We start from the raw sequence: 26,968 nt of genomic DNA, 5'->3' as shown, positions 1-26,968 counted from the left end.
TTTCTTCCAATACCTATGGGATCATGTGTGCAATACGTGTGCATGTGCATGCATGTGTGTGCGCTTTAGGTCTCATTTTCACAAAATATAGCATAAATTTTATGGATGGTAGCACCTAATGCCAATCATTCTCATTTGTCCAGGCCTGGAACTGCAACCATAGACCAAAAAGACATTACCAACTGCTTCAAGCTCAGATTGTAGCTTTAGATGGAAAGCAATGAAGAGAAACTTGTAAAACTGAACCATATATAGTTGGGATAAAACTTAATGATGACGACATGCGCACATACATACACAATAAAAAGAAATTAAGCTGGCAAAAGTGAATCAGTCATTTACAGAAGCAAAAATGAAAATAATAACCATAACACTCCATATATTTTCCACAGCAAAAACCGCATATGGCTAAGCTCATGAAAGGAGGCCAATGAGGGCTGCTTAACTTGCAGAATCAAGATTCAGAAATTTGTCCATGAAAAGGGTGAAACAAATTTACACCACACAAAATTTCTTAATAAGAACTACTTGTTTTCTGCTTTGTCCACAGCATCAACTTTGTGTGCATCATTAACCTGCAACAATGATGAATCGATTATTCACAAGAACGACGGCAAACATAGATTACAAACCAAGGTTTCCAGACTAGGAAGTGGAAGCCCAAAACGAAAAGAAGTGAAAGCGAGAAGTGATGCATTTTAGCAATATAAGAATTGAATGAGAATCGAAAGAATGCAAATAAAAACTAAAATAAAGTGATTATTCTTAAATTTCATGATTTTTTAGTGTAAGAATTAAATTTGTAACAAAATCTACAAATGATAACTGCCAATTTAGAGAAAAAAAATGAAAGTGAGTGAGAAGCTTGAGAGTAAACACATAAAAAACATAGAGTGAGAGAACATATAAGAAGAATAGATGAAGTGTGTGAAAAGAATATGAGAAGCTTGGAAAAATCGAGATTCTCATCAAGTTTCGGAAGCAAGAAATATCGTGCTTCCGAAGCGGGCTTCCCACTTATCTAAGAAGCTTCCAGGCAACTGGCCTTGTTACAATGCAAATAAATCTTAAAATTAATCCAACAAATAAGTCAAAATCTTGTCAGACTAGTACAAGAACTCAAATTTCTTCCTGATTCTCACCCACGACAAGGTTTTTGCGGACTGAGCCTATCAAGATCAGTGGCTTCAAAAGTGATGCCACCTTTCGTACGAATCATGCCTCTCTCTCTCTCTCTCTCTCTCTCTCTCTCTCTCTCTCTCTCTCTCTCTCTCTCTCTCTCAAGTGTACAGTACTCACTGAACCCCTGAGAGGGTGGACCCAAAAGAAACAAAAAAACCTTGAAAGGGCTTTTTTCTTTATTCAACGGTCGCTAGCATGATCAACAGAGGAGAGACCCTCGCCCCCCTAACCCCATAAATAAATAAATAAAATCAAAAGAAATTTTAAAAGAAAAAAGGATGCAGTATCTAAGAGAGGCATAATCCTCCAAACTTTTTCAGTGAAATAAACACAGAAGCATCTTATAACCGAAAGTCTATCCTTGGAAAGGACAGTCTCACTCTTGTCCAACTCCAGTCATTAAGCGAAAGTCTATTGATACTGTCCTGTAGAAAAATCTAACGACTTTCATCTATTTGGCAATAAAGTAAAGGGTCAGAAACTCGGAGGATAAATATGACCAGCATACCGTTAAGTTGCTTAAACTGTTTGCAACATCTTCTTGCTGCTGTTGCAGAGTGTTCCTCAGTTCTTGAAATTCCTGTTGTGTTTAAACCACTATAGATGGTGAAGACAAACACAATCATGACAAGTTCCAGGTGGAAAGATGTGATTCAATTCTTACCGATCTCAACTGTTCAACTTCGACATTCAGGGTCTTTTTCAGTTCTGATAATTCCTGCTAAGCAGTAGTAACATAACTAAGTAGAAGGTGAAAATTTGAAGAGATAGAGCATGCAAGCTGAAAACTTGAAAAAAAAATGAGGGGAAAAAAGAAGAAAAACAGAAGATCAAGGGATGGAGCAAAAAAGTTTCTTCTAAAGGAATATTTTGAGAAGATAGAGTTATGACAATGTTCTTGTGTATATTGCCACAAACATCATTTGGAAGCCAAGGTTCTTGTGTCTTTATTGCCTCAAAGCATCATTAGGAAGACATCTCAAAGCACCCTGTTATAATGCCAAGCTAGCAGGTAAATAATACAAAGAGATTTAATGAATTAAACAACATAGGATGTCAAATAATTATATAAGTACTGACTTTATCTCTCTAATGATGCAATTGATGCAACTTGTGTAATTAAACAAGCAAAAATAATAATAAAGCCTCTAAGGGCATACAAGAGCAAGGAACAAAGTGTACAACCACAAGTCCAAAAAGGGACAATACAAAAAGCCAAACAATGGCAAATACAAAAGCACAAGTGCATACAATGGCCACTAAGGGCAATCACAAGAGAACACAAAAAACATTGGCTTTTATTAATAACAAATGCTTAAGAAAAGCATTAAATTTAGGGGGGTTTTACCCCTTTATATAGGCAACATGGAACATGGACCAATATGCCCTTGTACAATATGAAAAATAAAAATAAAATAAAATAAATAAAAGACAAGTCTGCCCCTAATGGGAAGAACTTATTACATATATGTAAAAAGACAAAAATGCTCCTGCAAAGGAAAAATCTATTACAATAGAAAAAGTCACATATATATTATATATACATATATACACTCATGATCAGGTGTATATCATCAGACACACAAAGTGTATTGATCATCGGATGCAATGTGTGGCGCGATCAATGGTGCACATTTTTTTTGCTGACCACTGCTAAAAGCCCTTACAACGGAAAAAATCCATCAGGCGCGCCCGATGATACCCCCTTCCCATTATACTCATATATGTATATATATATATATATATAGAGAGAGAGAGAGAGACATATACATACCAATATATTTTAACACTCCTCAAACTTATGATGTGAAAGTTTGTCAAGAAGAGAACAAAAAGGAGGTGAAGGCAACGCCTGAGTGAAGAAGCCTGTTAGCTGGCATTCAAAAGTCACATAAGACAACTAAATTGTTCCTCTTAAGTATTCTTCTCTGACATAGTGACAATCCATCTTTATATATTTGGTTCGTTCGTGGAAGGTGTAGTTACTTGCAATATATATAGCATTTTTATTGCCACAACACATCTTCGAAGGACTAGAGATAACGACGCTATATCTTTGAGAAGACTCCTCAACCAGATAATCTCCATGGTTGTAGTTGTCATGACTCGATATTCAACTCCAGTTGGTGATAATGAGTCATTTTATTGCTTCTTTCACCCCCAAGATATAAGAGTCCCCTAGAAATATACAAAAACCAGTAGTTGATACTCTATCATTAGGGTTTTCTCCCCAATCTGCATTAGTATAAACAATTAAATCTAAAGAAGAGGACAAAAAAAGCCTTTTGGATATAATATTTTTGATATATTAGACAATTTTCAAAACGACACTCATGCACCGTAGTTGGTGCATGTTAAAACTGACTGGTTGAATGCACTGCATCGGCAATATCCGATCTTGTAATAGACAAGTAGGTCAGGGATCCAATCAGTTGCCGGTATGGAGTTGGATCGTAAAAAAGAGTCTCATCTTTTAATCTTAGTTTTGCATTGACAACCACCGACGTATCAACTTTCTTATAGTAAGAGATTCCTTGTTTGACAATGATATCTACTGTCAGCTTCATTTGGGATAAAATATATCCTCAGGGTGAATAAGCACTTCTATACTTAAAAAATATCTTAAAATACCATGGTCAGACATATCAAAATATGTTTTAAAAATCATTTTAATTTTATTCACTCACTTTTTGTCACTTTCTGTAATAATCATATCATCCACATATAACAAAAGAAGAACAATGTCAACACATGTATCTTTAACAAAAAGAGCACTGTCACCATAACACTATTTATAACCCAAGTTTAACATATCATTATTAAATCTATTGTATCAAGCTTTGAGGGCTTGTTTGAGCCCATATAAAGCTTTTTTCAAACGAAGATCTTTCTTTTTCTCGATCTCAAGACCGAGAAGAGGATCCATATACACTTCCTTATTTAAGTCCCTCATTAAAAAAAAAAATTGACATCTAGTTAGTAGATAGACCACTTTTTAATGAATGTTAAGACACAAGGGTTCTTACGCTAGTCATGCGTGATACAGGTGAAAAGGTTTCCTCGTAATCAATATCATACTCATGAACATAACCTTTTGCTACTAATCTACCCTTAAATCTTTCTAAAAATTCATCCCAATTTGTCTTAACCTTATATACCCATCTACATCTTACAGTCTTTTTCCTTTTAGATAAGTATTGAATTTTCTATGTTTTAGTTTTTTCTAGTGCTCCTAATTCTATGTTCATGGCATCTACCCATTCCTATATCACCTGGATACAGGTGTGGGTGCAGGTATGGGTATGTCAAAATCCATGTATTTCATATATATATATATATATATATATATATATATATATATATGTTTATATACATATATTATCTAAAATACCTGATAGGGGTATTTTAGTCATTTCACAAGTACCCGATAGGGGTACTTGTTTCTTTTCTTTATTTTTTGTAAATTCTTTTTTTCATTTTTTACTTTTTGTTTTTTGTATTTTTGCCCACCTAAAAGGGGCCCCACCATGGAGTCGATGGGGCCCCCAACGGTCACATTTGTGACCGTTGGGGGCTCCCAACGACTCCATGGGAGCCCCTAGGTGGCTCTTCTTTTAAGGCCATAAGGCCACTCCTCCTCTCCTTCTTTTGTGTATAAATAGGGGTGAACCCCTCTTGTATTTTTTACTCTTGAGAGGTCTCTCTCTTTTCAATAAGAGACATTTATATTTTTATGTTGTATTGTCTCTTGTGGGTTTGGGTGTTAGCCCTTTTGTTTGTTCATTAGTGGATGTTGTAAGTGCTTAATGCACTCTTTGCTTTTCCGCATATTTCATTACATGGTATCAGAGTCTTGTGTATGCTCTTCTTCTTAATATAGCTAGTTGTGTAGCTATATTTTTTTCTTGTTGTATCTCTTTTCATTTATCCTCTTGTGAGTGATTAAAATGGAAGGAGAACAAAAGATTGATCTCTCTTTCAAGCTCAATGGCTCCAACTACATGATGTGGGCCGCCGCCATGGAGAACAACCTCAAAGGTAAAAAACTTTGGGGATACGTTATGGGCACCATTCCGGAACCACAACTCCAACTAACTAAGATGGATGGTGATCAAGAAAAAGCTCTTGAAGGAAATGTCCGCATGAAGGCCATTGAAGATCACCAATCTAAAGTGGAAGATTGGGAAAGTAAGCATGCCAAGATTCTTGCTTGGTTCATGAACAATGTGGAGCTCAAGATTTGCGCCAACATTGCCAAGTTTCGGATGGCCAATGAAGCATGGTTCTTTATGAAAGGTATGTTTACTCAAAAAGACTTTGCTCGTCAATTCTTTCTTCAAGAAAAAATCCGGACTATCAAGCAAGGAGAAATGAGTGTAAGGGATTACTTTAGCACTCTTGGACCCCTATGGGATGAACTATCTTTACTAGAACCAAAATGGGTTTCTAGTGTGGATGTGGAATTAAGGAGAGAACAAATGGAAAAAGAGCACTTTTTCCAATTTTTACATGTGCTTAGGCCCGAATATGAACAAGTTAGATCTTCCCTCCTACATAGATCTAAGCCTCTTCCCTTGGAAGATGCCATAGCCGAAATATGCCAAGAAGAAATTCATCTTGGCATGATTAAAGGAGGAGATGATGTCTTGGCCGTATCAAAACCCGGCAACCATATGAAAGCTTACAAACCTCCACATTTTGGAAGGCAAGATAATTATAATGGCAACTATAGAAAAGCCATTTGCCATCATTGTCAAGAGTCGGGTCATATAAGACCTAATTGCCCTAAGTTGAATGAAGCACCTAAAAATAAGGTTGCTTCCGTTGAAGAAGCTACTCAAAAGAAAGAGGAAATCATCAAAGGGAAGGAATCTTTTTCTCTTGCTCAACTATCGGAAGCACTACAAACTCTACTCAAGATACCATCAACCTCGGGTGCCGCCATAGCTTCTTCCTCTCCTTCAGGTATGTCTTCTTGGATCCTTGACTCTGGAACTTCCTTTCATATGACCCCACTTGAAAATGAGCTTTCCGATTTGTGTAATAACTATAAAAACTCCTATGTTTCAATTGTCGATGGTACATCTTTACAAGTAAAAAGTTTTGGAACTTTAAACTTTTTCAAAGATTTCTTTGTGCCAAACGTGAGAGTTGTACCTCAACTTAATTTAAATCTCCTCTCTGTTGCTCAAATATGTGATCATGGATGTGAAATCTCCTTCTCAACTAAGGATTGCTCTATACAGGATCTCCGGTCCGGGAAGCAGATTGGGCAAGGCCATAGAAGGGGAGATCTCTATTACATGAGCAACTTGAAACTCCCCACTAACTTTTTTTGTAACCATGTCCAAGATTAAAGTATTGAAATTTGGCATCAAAGACTTGGACATCCAAGTTTCTCAAAAATGTACTTCTTTCCATTTGGAAAGAAATTTTGTAATGAGAAACATTTTGTTTGCAAGAATTGTATTTTTGGCAAAATGAAATTTCCAAAAGACCTTTTGAGTTAGTCCATTCGGACGTTTGGGGTCCTTCCCCGGTCATGTCTAAAGGAGGGTACTCCTATTACGTTACTTTCATTGATGACTACACTAGGTATGTATGGATCTACTTTCTCAATTTAAAATCCGAAGTCTTTGACTTCTTCAAAAAAATTCATATAATAGTTAAAAATCAATTTTCAAGTAATATCTCTACTCTTAGATCCGATTCGGGTGGAGAATATTTATCAAATGAATTTCAAAATTATTTAGAAGTAAATGGAATTTGTCATCAAAGATCGTGTCCTAGGACTCCCCAACAAAACGGCTTGGCCGAAAGAAAGCACAGACACATCATGGAAACCACTAGGACACTCCTTATTTCCAAAGAAATTCCGAAGAGTTTTTGGGCCGAAGCGGCCTTAACCTCAACTTACTTAATAAATAGAATGATATCTTCATCCTTACAAAATACATCTCTATATGAAAAACTATTTGAAAGAACACCCGATTTCAATAGATTAAGAATTTTTGGATGTAAATGTTTTGTCCTTACACATAAACGGGACAAATTATCTCTTAAATCTATTGAATGTGTTTTCTTGGGATATGGAGAAAATCAAAAGGGTTTTAGATGTTTTGACTTGAAAAATAACAAACTCTATGTATCCAAAGATGTAACCTTTTTGGAAAATGAAAATGGTTTTGTGAAAACTAAAGATATTGACGAAAGTGAATATGCTTTTTTATTTGATCTTCTATCTCAAGAAGATGAGACTCCTCAAGAAAAGGAAATCTCTAATGAGTCTTTGAATGACCTAGAGGATATTCCTCTTGACAATGTTGTAGATGAAAGTGATAGACCAATCCAAACCTATGTTAGGCGTGGTCAACAAACTCAAATGAGCGCCTTAGAAAAATACTCTCAAGGATCCAACATAGAAAAAACCTCTTTAAGGAGATCCGGTCGGATCTCCAATCCTCCTAATAGGTTTGTTTCCTATGAGTCCCTAACTCCAAGGTATAGAGCGTGTCTAATTGTGTTGCACTTATTTCATGAACCTTCACACTATAATGAGGCCAAAAACATTCCCCAATGGGTTGAAGCAATGAACTTAGAGCTTAGTGCCCTTAAAAAGGCAAAAACTTGGGAAATAACTTCGTTACCCACTAGAAAGAAATCAATTGGATGTAGATGGGTCTTCAAAATTAAAACTAAGAGTGATGGTTCATTAGAACGTTATAAAGCCCGGTTAGTAGCTAAAGGATATGCTCAAGAATATGGTATAGATTATGAAGAAACCTTCGCACCTGTTGCTAGAATGACTAGTATTAGGACTCTTATTGCCATTGCGTCAGTGAAAAAATAGTCTATCTATCAACTAGATGTTAAGAATGCATTTCTGAACGGCGAATTAAATGAAGAAGTTTACATGGATCCCCCACCAGGAGTATGTATTGGTAAAAATAAAATTCTCAAACTTAAAAAGGTATTATATGGTTTAAAACAAGCCCCAAAGGCTTGGCATGATAGATTTAGTAATGTAATGACAAGTTTGAATTTTCGTTCATGTTATACTGACACTGCTTTGTTTGTGAAAAGTGCAGGGTCTTCAGTAGTTATTTTACTACTTTATGTTGATGATATGATCATCACTGGAAGTGATGAGCAAGGAATTTATGATATTAAGAAAGTTTTAAAAGAACATTTTGACATGTTTGATCTTGGTTTCTTAAGATACTTTTTAGGGATTGAAGTGGCGTACTCTCCTCGAGGGTACATTCTCTCTCAGATGAAACAGGCTGCTGACATTTGTTCCAAATTTGGTATCTCCGATGATAAGAAGACAGAAACCCCCTGAAGTCATCAATGCAAAATTAAGGTTGGAAGATGGAACACCTCTCGAGGATCCTACTCCCTACCGGCAACTTGTTGGGTCTCTAACCTACTTATCCATTAATCGGCCAGACATAGTTCATGTTGTCCACTCTGTCAGTCAGTTTCAACATACACCTACAACCGTGCACATGAGTGCAGTCTTAAGGATCGTCAGATATATCAAAAACACCATAACTAAGGGAGTTTTTCTTTCCGCCTTCTCATCACTTGATTTAATTGCTTATACTGATGCTGATTGGGGAGGAAATCCCAATGACCGAGTCTCAACTACGGGATTTTGTGTTTTCTTAGGTGACTCTATGATTTCTTGGAGATGCAAGAAGCAGCACAAAGTATCCTTGTCCTCAACGGAAGCGGAATATCGTGCTATGGCCACTACAACCATGGAACTTGTATGGCTAAAAAGTCTCCTCGGTGATATGGGCATTGTCATCTCTACTCCTTCGAAGATGTGTTGTGACAACAAAAGTGCAATTTATATTGCAAGCAATCACACCTTCCATGAGCGTACTAAGCATATTGAGATGGACTGTCATTACGTACGTGATGAATACCTGAGAGGAACCATAGCACTACCTTACGTCACATCTGAGTACCAGTTGGCGAACTTCTTCACTAAGGCCCTTGCTGCTCCTCGTTTTTTGTTTCTCCTTAACAAGCTTTCGGTTATATCCCCGTAAAGCTTGAGGGAGGGTGTTAAAATCCATGTATTTCATATATATATATATATACATATATATATGTATTATCTAAAATACCCGATAGGGGTATTTTAGTCATTTCACATGTACCCGATAGGGGTACTTGTTCTTTTCTTTATTTTTTGTAAATTCTTTTTTTCATTTTTTACTTTTTGTTTTTTGTATTTTTGCCCACCTAAAAGGGGCCCCACCATGGAGTCGATGGGGCCCCCAACGGTCACATTTGTGATCGTTGGGGGCTCTCAACGACTCCATGGGAGCCCCTAGGTGGCTCTTCTTTTAAGGCCATAAGGCCACTCCTCCTCTCCTTCTTTTGTGTATAAATAGGGGCGAACCCCTCTTGTATTTTTTACTCTTGAGAGCTCTCTCTCTTTTCAATAAGAGACATTTAAATTTTTATGTTGTGTTGTCTCTTGTGGGTTCGGGTGTTAGCCCTTTTGTTTGTTCATTAGTGGATGTTGTAAGTGCTTAATGCACTCTTTGCTTTTCCGCATATTTCATTACAGGGTATGGGTATGGGTATGGGTATGGGTATGGGTATCTGATGCAATGCGTCGTCGACTGTGTAGCACAAGATGGCTGAAGGTGATGGCACGATCTTCACGATTGGGTGATGGGAAACAATAGGGAAAAAAGTCACCCGAAATGGAGGATTGTTTTGCCACTGCCTATACGTTGGGTGTTGACGTTGAGGAATACGAGTCAGAGAGGAGGTCAATGTTGCTCTTCAATGGACTGACGTTGGATGATTTCCCCAAAGGCATCAACTGCGCAGTACATGGTAATCCAATGGCAGCATGAAGAAAGGAATGCTAGGATCAATGTATGCGAGCCACAGTGTATTAAAAGACTGGTAACTTTTACAAGTTGAGAATACTAACAGTGAAAAAAAAGCAAACAATGACCGACAGAAATTAAATAAATGCTCTGACTGATTAAAGAAAACAAATACAAAAGGACAAAGAAAAATAGTCAAGGAAGACGGCTGAATGCAAGAAAATAAAAGGAATCACCAAAAGGTAAAACTACTGAAAGGAAAAGAAACAGTCAAAAGAAAGGCTGCAAAACCAATAAAATAAGAAACTGCAGGAAAGGAAAAGTTGTTGTTGCGTTTTCTGAATCTCTTTTTTTTTCGCACGCAACCCTAAGTTGGGTTATTTAAAAGGGGTTTGACTGGATCCGGGTCTCGGGTCCAGACCCGAGACGAACTCCACCAGCTGTTGTTTTGGGCCTGCTCTGCATCATTCTCCCCGGGTTGGGAAGAAGTCGGCTCAGACAACTTGTTGGCACCCACGATATGAATATAAATCAGACACATTGACGATAGACAACATGTATCGATATTCCTGGACGACTCTAAATTAAAGCCTGTAAATTGGGTTTGAAATTGACCGTCTATACCATCTGCTATGGCACCTCATGGAAGCACAAGCTGAATTTCTGTCCCTCCAGCATGCGGTCTTAAGGGTTTGGCTAGAATACCAACAATACAAGCATACTTACCAAAAACCGGACCACCTTCTGAAAACTTCACTATATCTGCCTCGGATGCATAGTGGCTCTGCTAACCATCCATAGAGGAATCCCCGTCCAGGATCTTGTTCCCAAAAGGAGTCAAAAGCTCATGGTAGCTGCTAAACCGAGCAATGTCTAGTGATCGCCCAACACAGGCAGATTTGTAAACCTTCACAAATGTTTGGCCAGGTGGGTCAAGTCCCGAATTTTGGAGAATTCCTGGTGAGTCTACAAGACAACCATAACCACTTAGCATAGGATTCTAGAACCCAGAAGTAGTAAATTGCATGACGAACATGTCAAGACCCCAGCCATCGCAAGATTTGAAACAGCATTAGGGAGTATTAGCGATTGGGAACCAATGTTAGCACCAAACAAGGCATTCTGGTTCTGGTAGTCATGGGTGCAATTTTCTGGCTCCACTCTAGTTTCTTTACCAGCAAATGGTGGAAGCAAACCTGAGTTTCCAAAAGATCCGACTTGAGGAAATGGAATCTTGGATGCCCAGGACTCTGTTAAAATATGATGTATATTTATATATATATATATCTATATATATATATATCGATTACGACACATATACATATATATGATATATATATATATGTCTACGTGTCTATCTATATATATAAATATATATATATATAAATATATATATATATATTTTTTGTAAAACCCCACAAGGGTATTTCTGTCATTTCACCTGTACACGCATATCCTTGATATGCTTTTTCTTTTCTTTCTTTTTTCCTTTATTCTTTTTCCTTTTTTTGTATTTTTTACTTTTTCTTTTTTACATTTGAGAGGGGTCCACATAGAGTCGTTGGACCCCTCCAACGGTCATAAATATGACCGTTGGAGGGGCTCCAACGACTCTATGGGAGCCCCTCCTTGGGTCCCTTGCTGTGTATAAATAAGGGGCTCAGCCCCATGTATTCCTTAAGCTTCTTTTGAAGCATTCTATGAAGTGAGATATATTTTTTTATCTTCTTTTTGTGCTTGACCACTTTTGTGGTTTATTTTGCCCTTTAATGGCATCTTGTGTATGTGCGTGCTTCCGTGCTTTCGCTTGGAGACGTTGCTCTTTTCATTTGGCACTTCATTACATGGTATCAGAGCCTTGGCTAAGAAGGCTTCATTGGATCCTCCATTGACAAGTAATACCTCTCCTGTCTCTTGTCTTATAAATTTTTCTTCTAATGGCCAACAAAGATGCAAAAATCGATCTCTCATTCAAATTGGATGGGACCAATTATCGCATGTGGGCGGTCGCTATGGAGAATAATCTCAAAGGTAAAAGGCTTTGGGGTTATGTATGTGGAACCATTCCGGAACCACAACTTAAGTTAACTAAATTTGAAGGAGGTGAAGAAAAAGCCTTGAATAAAGAAGAAAAAGAAAAGGCTATTCTTGATTACTCTTCTAAAATGGAAGATTGGGAAAGTGAACATGCTAAAATCTTAGCATGGTTCATGAATAACGTCGAATTGAAGATTTTTGCAAATCTTGCTAAATTCAAGAAGGCTAATGAAGCATGGTTTTTCATGAAAGGTATGTACACTCAAAGAGACCTTGCTAGGCATTTTTTTCTTCAAGAAAAGGTAAGAGCTACCAAGCAAGGTGATATGAGCATTAGGGACTACTATAGTGCCCTATCCTCCTTATGGGATGAACTTGTCCTTCTCGAACCGCAAAGGGAAGGAAGTGCTATTGCTATGAGACAAGAGCAAATGGAAAAAGAGAGGTTCTTTCAATTTATTCATGGGCTTCGTCCCGAATTTGAACAACTTAGAGGATCTCTACTTCATAGAGCCTCTACTCCTCTAAGCGATATTTTGGCCGATTTATGTCAAGAAGAAACCCGTTTGGCCTTGAAAAGGGATGTTGATGAAGTACATGCCGTGTCTAGACCCGGCAACAATATAAGATCATATAAACCACCACATTTTTGGAAGAATAATGGTGGAGGAAGGAAAATCATTTGTCATAATTGTAATGAACCGGGCCATATTCGTCCCGATTGCCCTAAATTCAAGAAGAAGGTAGCTTCCGTGGGAGAAACTCCTCCAATCATCAATGAAGATTCAAAGAAGGATGGTGACATAAAGGATTCCATCGCTCATCTAACCGAAACTCTCCAACAATTTATGAAGATGAACGCCTCTACATCATCATCCTCACCTTCCACTTCTGGTGCCGCCATTTCTTCATTCCCAGGTATGTCTTCTTGGATTCTTGATTCGGGTGCCTCTTTCCATATGACTCCAAATGCATCACTTTTGTCAAAACCAAGTCTCAATAAGTTTAAATCATATGTATCCACCGCCGATGGAACTTCTTTAAATGTTGAGGGTATTGGAAACCTTGAGAAAATTTATGACCAAAACAAAGAATTTTTTGTTCCCAAAATCCGAATCATCCCAAAACTTAATCTAAATCTTTTCTCCGTCTCTCAAATCACCGATTTTGAGTGTAATGTCTCTTTTTCACCAACCCATTGCTATGTGCAGGATCTCCGGTCCGGGAAGCGGATTGGGCAAGGCCATAGAAGAGGGGACCTTTACTATATGGATTTTTTGTCTTTGCCATCCAAATCATTTTGTAATCATGTTCAATCCAAAGATATTGAGACTTGGCATAAGAGACTTGCGCACCCTAGTATTTCCAAATTGTACATTTTTCCATTTTTGGAAAAATTTTGTAATACAAATACATTTACATGCAATGATTGTATTCTTGGGAAAATTCACTCTCTTCCATATTCTCATAGCAATTTTGTGTCAAAAAGGCCTTTTGAACTTGTGCATTCCGATGTATGGAGACCGGCACCGGTTATGTCCAAAGGAGGCTTCTCTTACTATGTTTCTTTTATTGATGATTTTACTAGATACACATGGGTTTATATTATCAAGAATAAATCTGATGTCTTCACTAATTTTAAAGAGTTTCACGCTCTTGTTCAAAATCAATTCCAACACAATATAACCATTTTTAGATCCGACTCAGGAGGAGAATACATGTCTAAAGACTTCCAAAATTATTTTAAAACAAATGGAATTTTGCACCAAAGATCTTATCCTAAAACTCCGCAACAAAATGGTCTTGCGGAAAGGAAACATAGGCATTTAATTGAAACCACAAGAACTCTTCTTGTGTCTAAATGTGTTCCTAAAAACTTTTGGGCCGAAGCTCTTCTTACCGCAACATATCTTGTGAATCGTATGCCCTCTTCCTCTTTGAAAAATGTTTCGCCCTTTGAAAAATTATTTAAAATTACTCCCGATTTTAATAGATTAAGAATCTTTGGATGCAAATGTTTTGTACTTAGTTTAGGACAAGATAAGTTGTCACCTAAAGCTATTGAATGTGTGTTCATTGGCTATGGTGAGAATCAAAAAGGCTATAGATGTTTTGATATTCGAAACAATAAATTATATGTGTCGAGAAATGTAAACTTTATTGAAGAACAAAATGGTTTCGATATCCACACATCTAAGGAAGACATCGATTATTCTTTTCTATTTGACTTAGCTCCTAGAATTGAGTTTCCTGAGGCTATTTCTTGTGATACTAGTTGTGATGGAATTTCACATTATAATGATATACAACAACATGATAATACCTCCCAAAATGAAAACCTTAATGATATAAATGTCTATACCCGACGGATAGGAAATGAACATCAACCTGCTATTGACAGATACTCTCAAGACTTCTCTTTAGAAGAATCTAAAGACAACAATCTACCTAGAAGATCTTCTCGTACCAGTAGGCCACCACAAAAGTTTGTGTCCTATGAATCTTTTTCTCCGAATTATAGGGTCTGTCTTATGTTAATACATTCGTATCACGAACCTACATCTTTTAAGGAAGCTAAAGATCACCCACATTGGATTGAAGCCATGAAAATCGAACTAGAGGCTTTTAACAAGGCCCAAACCTGGAGCATTATTCCTCAACCTTTAGGGAAGAAGGCAATTGGGTGTAGATGGGTATATAAAGTCAAAATTAAATGTGATGGGTCTCTTGAAAGATACAAAGCTCGTTTGGTAGCAAAAGGCTATGCCCAAGAATATGGGATTGATTATGAAGAAACTTTTGCTCCCGTGGCCAGAATGACTAGTGTACAAACCTTAATTGCTTTAGCATCCATCAAACAATGGCCTATATACCAACTTGATGTTAAAAATGCTTTCTTAAATGGAACTTTATGTGAAGAAGTTCTTATGGATCCTCCGCCGGGTCTTGAAATTGGGAAAGGCAATATTCTAAAATTAAACAAAGCTCTTTATGGGTTAAAACAAGCGCCAAAAGCGTGGTATGATCTTTTTAGCAAAGTAGTTCTTGATAATGGTTTCTCCTCATGTTACACTGATACTGCTTTGTTTGTTAAATCCTCTAATGAATACATAATCATTTTGTTATTATATGTTGATGATATGATTATCACAGGTAATGATAAGAAAGGTATTGATCTTATTAAAAATATTCTTAAGAAAAATTTTGATATGTCTGATCTGGGTTTTTTGAGGTATTTCTTAGGAATTGAAGTTGCATACTCCCCCAAGGGGTATGTCCTATCTCAGATGAAGCTTGCCTCTGATATTATTGCTAGGTCTGGGCTAACAGATGACAAAAGGGTGGAGACTCCAGAAGTGATCAATGCCAAGATGAGAGCCAATGATGGCACTCCTTTAGCAGATCCCATGCCTTATCGTCAATTGATTGGATCATTAACATATTTATTTATTACCAGGCCTGACATTTCCCATGCAGTTCATAGTGCAAGCCAATTTCAGACTGCTCCTACCACCACTCACATGGCAGCAGTAATGAGGATTATCAGATATCTAAAAGATTCCATAACTAAGGGAGTATTCTTATCCTCTTCTTCACCTCTTACTTTACTTGCGTATACTGACTCTGATTGAGGGGGTAACCCCGATGATCGTATTTCTACCACAGGTTATTGTGTGTTTCTTGGGGAGTCACTTATCTCCTGGAGGTATAAAAAGCAGCGTAAAGTTTCTCTCTCATCTACTGAAGCCGAATATCGTGCGATGGCCACTACCACAACTGAGATTATATGGTTAAGAAGCTTACTTAAAGATATGGGTGTCTCATTCTCAACTCCCTCAAAGCTATGTTGTGACAACAAGAGCTCCATTTATATCGCTAGCAATCACACTTTTCACGAACGAACGAAGCATATTGAGATGGACTGTCATTATGTTCGAGATGAGTTCCTACGTGGCACCATTCAACTCCCATATGTTCCTACCGAATATCAGTTGGCGGACTTCTTCACCAAAGCCTTGCCTTCGCCTCGCTTCTATTTCCTCCTTAGTAAACTCTCGGTGATTTCACCGTGTGTTTGAGGGGGGGTGTTAAAATATGATGTATATATATATATATATATATATATATATATATATATCGATTACGACACATATACATATATATGATATATATATATGTCTACGTGTCTATCTATATATATATATATATATATATATATTTTTTGTAAAACCCCACAGGGGTATTTCTGTCATTTCACCTGTACACGCATATCCTTGATATGCTTTTTCTTTTCTTTCTTTTTTCCTTTATTCTTTTTCCTTTTTTGTATTTTTTACTTTTTCTTTTTTACATTTGAGAGGGGTCCACATAGAGTCGTTGGACCCCTCCAACGGTCATAAATATGACCGTTGGAGGGGCTCCAACGACTCTATGGGAGCCCCTCCTTGGGTCCCTTGCTGTGTATAAATAAGGGGCTCAGCCCCATGTATTCCTTAAGCTTCTTTTGAAGCATTCTATGAAGTGAGATATATTTTTTTATCTTCTTTTTGTGCTTGACCACTTTTGTGGTTTATTTTGCCCTTTAGTGGCATCTTGTGTATGTGCGTGCTTCCGTGCTTTCGCTTGGAGACGTTGCTCTTTTCATTTGGCACTTCATTATAGACTCCTCAAGTGGCCCAACAATGTTAGTCTGATTATCTTTCATATTGCTCAAAAGACATGCACTTTCTTCAGCAGACAGAGGGCCGAACAAACTTTGAATGCATGGAGTTAAAGAAGATGAGAAGGCACCACTTGAATATGCAGACAGAGGCTTTTGGCATAAGGCAGACAAAAAGGACAATTGTGGTTGTTGACTACTTAGCAGGATGAAATGGCTCATTATCCTCTTGCAACTGTCGTTGTTGTTGTTCACTGAATGGTTGAAACAACTTCTGATGCAAAAGACGACTCTCAGACTGGTTATCAAACATTGCATGTGCCTCTTGCTGGAGCATCGCGTAGCCGGTATCCCTGTGCAGGCTCGCTTCGATGAACTCCGGTGACACAGTCGACAGTTGGAGGTTCGCTGGGCATGGGTCGACTGCCACTGCACTCGGGAGGCCAACCGCATCGACGCCCAATCCACCACTCGCTTTCAACGAGGACGTTGGGTGCGCATCCACCTTGGATTCAAGCGCATCCATCCATGCGCTTCGACAGACCGACTACCTCATTTTCTAGGCATAGCATATCTTCCTGCATCTGTGAGAAATCAGATGTGGGAGTCACCTTACTATCGTAGCAAGAGATAGAGAGAGAGGTAAGAGGGAAGAGAGAAAAAAATGTTGGGCGGCAATGATGTCTTCTCCCCTTTCCATTGATATTTATATATTGTACGAGTGGTACAATACAGTACAATAGTACAATACAGTACAGTATGCTGTACAATACAGTACAATACAGTACAATAGTACAATACAGCACAGTATGCTGTACAATACAGTACAATACAGTACAGTAGTACAATACAGTACAGTATGCTGTACAAGTGGTACAATACAGTACAGAAATATATTCATTTACATATACATATTTAACAGCCTCCCTCAAGTTGAGGATGATCTTCAATCATGCTCAACTTGCCCTTAAGTAACCAAAATTGATGACTAACCAATCCTTTGGTGAAGATGTCTGCTACTTGGTCTTCTGATCTGACATACGAAGCCTCAATTTCTTCTGTTTCAATCTTTTGTCTAACAAAATGCTGATCAATCTCAATGTGCTTCGTGCGACAATGATGAATAGGGTTAAAAGAAATATTAATGGCACTTTGATTATCACATAAAAGCAGAGAGGAAGAGATAGGTTCATTCAACTCTTGAAGAAGATGCCGTACCCAAGTGACATCAGTTGTCCCTGCTGCCATTGCCCTGTACTCTGCCTCAGTGCTGGATTTAGCAATGGCCTTTTGTTTCTTACTACTCCAAGTGACAATATTTGGGCCAATAAAAACACAATATCCTGAAACCGACCTACGCTCATCAGGGTCCCCACCCCAATCTGCATCACAATATGTAAGTAAACGGTGTCCTGTAGTGAAGCTTTCATCTTTGTGATAGAGCAATCCATCTCCAATAGTCCCTTTCAGATATCTTAGAATACGCTTAATACATTCCATATGACAATCAGTGGGAGCATGCATAAACTGAGATGCTTGATTTACAGCATAAGCAATGTCAGGTCTTGTAAATGTAAGATATTGCAACATACCAACAATGCGGCGATATAAAGTGGAATCATGATATAATTGGCCTTCTTTTGCACTAAACTTATGATTTAAGACAGATGGGGTGCTGAGAGGTTTACAATTAATCATACCAGTGGTGTGAAGAATGTCAAGAGTATACTTGTGTTGACTTAGAGTGAGTCGATCATCTTGTCTATCGACTTCAACTCCCAAGAAGTATCGCAATGGGCCTAAGTCCTTCATCTTGAATTTGGCCATGAGTAAAGACTTGACCAAGGCAATATGTGCATCATCACTCCCAGTGATAATGATGTCATCAACATATATAAGAACCCAAGTAGTAACATGATCATTCTTATACATAAATAAAGAATGATCAAGTATACTCTTAGAAAAGCCATGCTGCTGAATTTCCATGGAGAAACTCTCAAACCAAGACCGAGATGCTTGTTTTAAACCATAAAGAGACCTTCTCAATTTACAAACCCATGTAGCCGCATCATGTTCACTATATCCAGGAGGTTGCTCCATATACACCTCTTCCTTCAAGTCCCCATGTAGGAACGCATTCTTGACATCCAACTGGCTAAGAGACAAACCATGCTGAAGTGCCAAAGTGAGGATCACACGAATGGTGCCAATTTTGACAACAGGGCTAAAAGTTTCCTCATAATCTTGCCCATATTGTTGTGTGAATCTGCGTGCAACAAGGCGAGCTTTATATCTTTCAATGCTACCATCTGGTTTACGCTTGATCTTGTAAACCCATTTGGAACCAACAACATTTCTATCAACAGGTCGAGGAACAATATCCCATGTATGACATTCATGAAGTGCTGCCATTTCTTCGTTCATAGCTTCAACCCAAGCTCGAGAATGGGCTGCCTGATGGAAAGTAGACGGCTCTTTCTCTTTGGCCACATTGGTTAGAAACAACTGAAAGTCAAGAGAAAAATTGTTGTAACTAACCCAACGATGGATAGGATGCCTTTCACGTGTGGATCGTCGAAGAGGGGGAGCCTCGTGAGATGGAGTTGAAGGGGCTCCTCGACGGGCATAAGCCAAACCTGAAAACCGTGAAGGTGCATCCTGGATGATGGAGTTGTCTGCTTCAAACTGAATTGGTTCATCAACAACAGGATCTCTGATAGAGTCATATAGCAAAGTATCACAAAGCCATGGATCATAAGTAGTTTGCTCATATACCTGAGAAGTATCACAAGTGTTGAAATGGTCATCATCAAAAACAACATTTCTAGACACCTTAATCTTACCCAAAATAGGGTCATAACATCTATATCCTTTATACCCATCGGCATATCCCAGAAATCTGCACTGAACTGCTCTGTCCTGAAACTTGTTACGTAAAGAATGATCCACATGGACATAACAAATGCATCCGAAAGCATGCAAATCATCATAAGAAGGGTGAGAACCGTGAAGCAAATAATAAGGAGACTGATCTCCTAATAATTCCATAGGCAACCTGTTAATGATATGCACTGCAGTGTGAAAGGCCTCAGTCCAAAGAGAGAAAGAAATATCAATATTGTGCATCATACTTAACGCGGTTTCAACAATATGCCGATGCTTACGTTCTGCTACTCCATTCTGTTGTGGAGTGTAAGGACAAGAGGAGTTACGTGTGATGCCATGGTCCTTTAAATATTCACTAAAATCATGAGATATGTATTCTCCACCACCATCACACTAGAAATAAGTGATATTTGAATTGAAAAGGTTCTGAACAAGAGCATGGAATTGTTTGAAAAGTTTGAACACTTCAGATTTAGATTTCATAAAGTAAATCCAAGTGTAACGAGTGAAAGAGTCAAGAAATAACACATAATAACGAGAGCCAGATAGAGATGAAACAGGAGCTGGGCCCCAAACATCAGAGTGAATAATTTCAAATGGCTTGGAAGCTCTTTTATTGATACTTTGAAAGGGAAGTACATGACTCTTGCAGACATTACAACTAGGACACTTATGATCTAATTTGACTTTGGGAATAAAACCCTGAGAAGACAATTTGTCAAGGAACCCTTGACTACAATGACCTAACCGACGATGCCAAGAAACTGGCTTATTACATTGCATAACAGAAGAAGACTGACTCAAATAAGCAGGAAAAGATGGAGACACGGTAGATGACGTCTTCAAAGTCCCGGGGGCTGCTTCGAAGACGTACATGTTTCCGCGTCGTTCACCCTTAGCGAGCATCTTCTTGGTTCGAAGGTCCTTAAGACAAACAGAAGACGGAGTAAATTCCATGGATGAATTTGTTTCATCAACCAATTTAGAAACAGATAAAATGTTTTTCTCAATGGCAGGAGTGAGTAAGACATTTTTCAATAGTAGTGTAGATTGTGACAAAGAGAGAGATGCATTTCCAGTATGAGAAATAGGGTGGTGGGAACCATCTCCCGTGACAATAGTGTCAGTGCCAATATAAGGAACCATGTTGGAAAGTTTACCTGCATCAGAAGTAACATGTGCGGCTGCTCCAGAATCAATATACCAAACTCCATCATCATTCTGACGCAAATTCATGTTGTTAAATGCAGTCATCAGAATTTGTTGCACATCATGTGGCAACCCTGCACTCTGTCCCTGATCAGTACCCTGATGTGCTCGAAAATTTCCCTGCGGCTGCCCCTGAAACTGTCTAACATTCATTTGTCCAGCTCTTGGTCCTGGTCTCCCCGCCTTGTTGTGATTCTGTGGGTTGTGCCAACAATCTGCTTTCACATGGCCACGCTTGTTGCAATGGAAGCAAGTAGGGACACGGGTACCTCTAGTGGCAGGTGGAGCAGTAGGAGTAGGAAGGAGTCCTCCACGGCCCATATGAGCAGCAGGTGGACGAAATGAGGTAGACCCAGATGTAAACATGACAGGATGAGGATCATCAATAAGATGATCTTGAGTCAAACTAACTTCATACTGTAGGAGTTTGGCCTGTAAATCCTCAAAGCATGGAAGTGTAGAGGCAACCTGTAATGCAGTGCAAAACATACGATATTGGGGCCCAAGGCTTCCCAATACCTGCTGAACAACATCTCTGTCAGAAACAGGATATCCAATAGCGGCCAACTGATCAATGATAATTTTGATATCCCCTAGAAATTCAGTAATGGTCTTAGTTCCCTTTCGCATAGATTGGAACTGCCATTTCAGTTGAAGTGCACGTAATTCAGAAACCTGTGAATAAGAGTGAGCAAGATGTCTCCATAGTTCTGCAGCAGTAAAATGGTCAGAGATAGTTTGTAATATACGATCAGATAACGTGGCAGTCAAATAGGCAACCACAGATTGGTCCTTCTGAAACCAAACATCATACGCAGGATTTGGAATAGCAATGCAACTCACCTTCCCATCATTACCAGTTACCTCTTGCGTAATAGTCATAGGTGGGGCGGGTGATCCCCCATCCAGATGCCCGGAAAGACCATGACTTCAGATAAACGGCAGAATTTGGCGTTTCCAAAGTAAGTAGTTATCATGAGTTAATTTGTGAGAAACAAGTTGAGAAAGAAATCCGGGGCTGATTTTAGAATCCATAAGGAAGAAGATCAAAGATGAATCAAACAGCACGACAGAAATTCGTAGGTTGTACGGACAGAACCGTACGGACAGAAATTTTTTAGTTTTGGAAATCACGATTTTTTAGTTAATCGTGCAGAATGTACGATTTATCAACTATATTGCAAGAAATAGATAAGAAATCACAAGAAGTTTGAGAAAAGAGGCACTTTTGAGAAATGAGGGTTCCCAAATTTGGGGAAAACAGAAATTAGGGTTGATAAAATTGGGGATAACAGAATATGTAAGAAGGAAAAGATGCACGATATGAGGAAATGAAGAAACGACGTCGAAATATAGTGATTCAACGGAGAAACAACAGAGAAAAGATGAAAAAAAAAAAAACACTTTCCTTGAGAACGCCCAAAAACGCACGTCAAGGTCCTTAGGGGCCTTCCAGATGATCGTGATTACCACGCCCTTGGCTCTGATACCATGTGAGAAATCAGATGTGGGAGTCACCTTACTATCGTAGCAAGAGATAGAGAGAGAGGTAAGAGGGAAGAGAGAAAAAAATGTTGGGCGGCAATGATGTCTTCTCCCCTTTCCATTGATATTTATATATTGTACGAGTGGTACAATACAGTACAATAGTACAATACAGTACAGTATGCTGTACAATACAGTACAATAGTACAATACAGTACAGTATGCTGTACAATACAGTACAATAGTACAATACAGTACAGTATGCTGTACAATACAGTACAATACAGTACAGTAGTACAATACAGTACAGTATGCTGTACAAGTGGTACAATACAGTACAGAAATATATTCATTTACATATACATATTTAACAGCATCTCCGTCAACTTGTTGAGTAGCCGCTTCATGATCTCCTCTCGTGACTTTCTGCTCATAGGATCGTTCCTCACTTCTTGTGTCATGTCGTTGACGAAGGACGAGGGGTTGGGCTTTGATACCATTTGATGCAGTGCGTCGTCGACTGTGTAGCACAAGATGGCTGAAGGTGATGGCACGATCTTCACGGTCGGGTGATGGGCAACAATAGGGAAAAAAGTCACCCAAAATGGAGGATTGTTTTGCCACAACCTACACGCTGGGTGTTGACGTTGAGGAATACGAGTCAGAGAGGAGGCCGATGTTTCCCTTCAATGGACTGACGTTGGATGATTTCCCCAAAGGCATCAACTGCGCAGTACACGGTAATCCAATGGCAGCGTGAAGAAAGGAATGCTAGGATCAATGTATGCGAGCCACAGTGTATTAAAAGACTGGTAACTTTTACAAGTTGAGAATACTATCAGTGAAAAAAAAAGCAAACAATGATTGACAGAAATTAAATAAATGCTCAGACTAATTGAAGAAAACAAATACAAAAGGACAAAGGAAAATAGTCAAGGAAGACGGTTGAATGCAAGAAAATAAAAGGAATCACCAAAAGGTAAAACTGCTGAAAGGAAAAGAAACAATCAGAAGAAAGGCTGCAAAACCAATAAAATAAGAAATTGCACAAAAGGAAAAGTTGCTGCTGCGTTTTCTGAATCTCTTTTTTTTTCGCACGCAACCCTAAGTTAGGGGTTTGACTGGATCCGGGTCTCAGGTCCGAACCCGAGACGAACTTTGCCTGTTGCTGTTTTGGGCCTGCTCTACATCAGTATGTGTATGGAGTAGAGTTACCGGAAGCTTCTTAGATAGGTGGGAAGCTCGCTTCCCGAAAACTCGTTTCGAAAGCGCGATACTCCTCGCTTACGAAACTTCATGGGAAGCTCGATTCCCCCACGCTTCTTCTATGCTTCTCATACACATGGTCTATGCATACTATATATTTTTCGCACATTTCTTTTCATCTTTTTCATGTATTTTCTCTCACGCTTTCACTCACTTTCCATGTACTTTCTTTAAATTGGTAACCATCATTGTTAGATTTTAACAAAAATTTAACTCTTTTACAAAAAAATCATGAAATATAAGAATGATCAATTTTATTTTAGTTTTTATTTGTTTCTTGTTTGATTCCATATTGCTTCATTTTTTATTCATATTTCACTTTTAAATTGAAACTTCTCTTCCCGCTTCGTATAAATTTTAAAATGCATCGCTTCTCACTTCTGCTTCCCGTATCGTTTCCCGCTTCCGCTTCCTAGTTTGACAACCTTGGTATGGAGGGTACGACACGAAAATTCCAAAAAGTGTGGGCACAGAGACACGATTATGTATATATATTAAATATCACATAAATACAAAATAAATTCAAAATAAACTAAATATAATATATATACATATATGCTATATCTAAAATATATAATATAGACTGAAAATATAAAGTTCTAAACTGAAAATATAATTATAAATTACAAATTGAATAAAAACTTGTATGTGCGGAGGGTAAAATGGTGTGTCCAAGTGTCGACACTGGTACAGAGTGCAAAATAGAGTGTTCGTATGACATAGACCCATTCTAGAAAATCTTTAGCATCCTTGTAGGTTGAAGGTCCATACAAAGCATGAATGAACATGAAACATGTTCTATACTTAGGTGAAAAGGACTCATAAGACACAAACCTATCGGGTCCTCTAGAGGTCTTATTGGATTTTCTAACACTAGATTTTTCATATGATTGGTTAATTTGGTTTGTAAAAAGCTATGATTCTTCACCAATTCTTCTAGATAAGTTTTAATCTCATGATTCGTTACATCTCCATTAAAGGAGTCACTAGAATCATCAATATGTATGATTCCATCACGCCCATTTTCTAATTCATCATTAGAACTATCTTTCTTAGGTAACAAATCAAATAAAAAAGAATACTCGAGATCATCCTTAAGCTTATCCATATTAAATCCATTTTCTTTTTCAAGAAAACTCACATATACAACTTAGATACATTTGGATGGCATAATCTTGTGTCATAAATCAATATTTTTTCCTTAACAAAATTACAAAATGGTTCTTTGAGGATATAAAGAAATCCATGTAGTAGAGATCTTCACTCCTATGTCCTTCCCCAATCAGACTCTCTGATTGGCGATCCAGCACTCAACACTTTTTAGATGATAAAGAAACCTCATACCCACAGTCTGAAATTTGAGATATCGAAATAAGTTTAAATTGAGTTTTGGAACAACTCTAACTTTGAGAACTTGAAAATCTTTTGAAATATTTTTAAACATTCCAATGCTTTTGATTTCCAAATTAGTTCCATCGGCGATAAAAACATGTGAACTATAAAAGGGTTTAGCCCATTCGGATAAGAGAGATTATAGAGGAGTCACATGGAAAGAGACACCATAATCAAGTATCCAAGAAAACATGCTGGGAGAAGATGTCGAAAGTATGAGTTAAGGATGTCTTAAAGAATTTTTAATTGGTTGATAGTATTCTTAAGGTCTCTTCCTTCCTTATGTGCTTACTCACCCTTTTTGGATGATTCTTCAATGGTTGCCATAAAAAAGGATTAGCACTAAGTAGCCATCTATCTAGTAGAAGAAACCACACGATCAAATATTACGTTTTATGATAGATGAGACAGAAAATAGCTTACTACCCTAAAAGACAGTACATAGAGTGGTGATACGTTGACTGGACACCTTTCTGATATACACAGTACACATCTTTTCATAAGAAATTTTTATGAACAAGGATCACACACCTTAAATTTGTACCACTACCAGTTTCATCAATGTGATCTTAATTTCATTATCACTTATTGGGTCAATAAGATACAATAAGATAAAACGAGCCATCTATCCATTTGTGTGAAAATGCTCCCCGCGTGCAACTTTCTCCACAAGAACCCACACAAAACCTATAACAACCTCATTAGTTGAAGTTAAAACTAAGAGCAAAATCACCATATTCTTTTCGTTTCCATTCCACCAACATGTTTTATCATTTAAAATCCAGGTGCAAATCGACAGCAAAACATAAAAACTTGCCTCCCGGTAGGTCTTAACTTGGGTGTCGAGCTTCAGTCTCCAATCTTGCAAATCCTGCACTCAAACACAAGAGAAGCCTAACTAAAACCATTTCTTCAGAATTTAGGAGGAAGAGAAGAAATCGAAACCCTAGAGCAAGACAACCTCGACAACTTCCGAGGAAAGACTGCGCCAAAAAAGAAAAAAATTACCCTTTTCAAACCTTGAATCCGGCTCAACAACTCCACCTTAGACTCCTTCAGCTCCTTCGTCAAACAAACAAATAAATAAAGAAAATCCGATTTTTGGGGGGGGAAATACTAGATTTTTTAGGCATACCGCTATCCTGGAGCTAAGAGGAGCCAGATTCTCTTTCTTCTGCAAAATGGGGATCATGGGAACAGGGAAATGAGCACCAGAGGAAAAATTACGAAGCGAAAAACGCAAGGAAACCAAATCCAGATAAAGATTTCAACTTATAAAAAAAAATAGGGTTTCAGAGAGAGAGAGAGGGTAGTACCGAAGAAAGAGGGAGTGCAGCAGTGGATGGCGTAGCAGCATCTGAGTCCGCCATTGTTGAGAGAGTGAACAGGACTAAGCAAACTAGTTCGGAACAGAGCCTATTTATGCAAAATGGGGATCAGGTGCAATCACACTGCACAAGTGCAATGTGCCGCTGCACTCGATCACCGTCCATTTGTTGTTGTACTAAGTAGATGTGGAACCCCACAGGAGATGGAGGGTGATCAGGTGCGGCGCCACAATGCACTTGGGAGATTTCACCTGATCCGGCCTCGCTTTTGCATCCGTCCATCGGTTTTAAAAAAATACTTCAGATGAACCCCACGTCAACAGCCTGCGGGGGGCACGCAGTTCAAATGTGAGCGGGACCGGGTAAATCGCGATCCAACGGCCCGGATCACATGATCATGAGAGCGGATCAGGTTAGGATATCCTGGGAACCGTTCATCTCAAGACGAACGGCATCCAAAGCCTCATACGTGGATGCTCATCATGAAGGCGTTCCTGCTTCCCACCTTCATTTTGTTGTGATACATACTACTGGTGACAAGTGCTCATCATGTGGGATTCTTGGTCCGGGTCTCGATTAGCTCCACTAATCGGAGTCCAATATAAAGTATAAATACTATAAACAGATCCCTTTGTTAGGTTAGTGGGAAATAAAAGCCGGGTCTT

General features: G+C 38.4%; 1 protein-coding gene across 2 annotated transcripts; it reads right to left on the bottom strand.

Moving 5' to 3' along the window:
• Nucleotides 1–294: 294 nt before the first annotated feature.
• LOC149844293 (uncharacterized) lies at nt 295–26,354 on the bottom strand. Of its 2 annotated transcripts, none has more exons than XM_090002125.1 (7): nt 26,292–26,354; nt 26,111–26,149; nt 25,984–26,037; nt 25,793–25,846; nt 1,847–1,900; nt 1,691–1,762; nt 295–575 (listed from the first exon to the last, which is right to left on the bottom strand). In XM_090002125.1, the coding sequence occupies exons 1-7, from the start codon at nt 26,343–26,345 to the stop codon at nt 525–527; spliced, it is 378 nt and encodes a 125-aa protein (XP_089858251.1). In that variant the 5' UTR covers nt 26,346–26,354; the 3' UTR covers nt 295–524. The 2 variants fall into 2 exon arrangements, with proteins under 2 accessions (XP_089858251.1, XP_089858252.1); XM_090002126.1 differs by having other exon boundaries at nt 25,984–26,028.
• Between the last annotated feature and the right edge of the window lie 614 nt (nt 26,355–26,968).

This window comes from Nuphar pumila, chromosome 3 (assembly GCF_984573655.1).
Source record: "Nuphar pumila chromosome 3, dmNupPumi1.hap1.1, whole genome shotgun sequence".
Classification (NCBI taxonomy): domain Eukaryota; kingdom Viridiplantae; phylum Streptophyta; class Magnoliopsida; order Nymphaeales; family Nymphaeaceae; genus Nuphar; species Nuphar pumila.
This window is presented reverse-complemented; position numbering and strand designations above follow the sequence as displayed.

Coding starts and splice junctions, on each gene's coding strand:
- LOC149844293 (XM_090002125.1), bottom strand. CDS start 26,345: ATGGCGGACTCAGATGCTGCTACGCCATCCACTGCTGCACTCCCTCTT. Junction 26,038..26,110: donor CTCTTAGCTCCAGGATAGCG/GTATGCCTAAAA, acceptor TGTTTGACGAAG/GAGCTGAAGGAGTCTAAGGT. Junction 25,847..25,983: donor GGATTCAAGGTTTGAAAAGG/GTAATTTTTTTC, acceptor GTTTGAGTGCAG/GATTTGCAAGATTGGAGACT.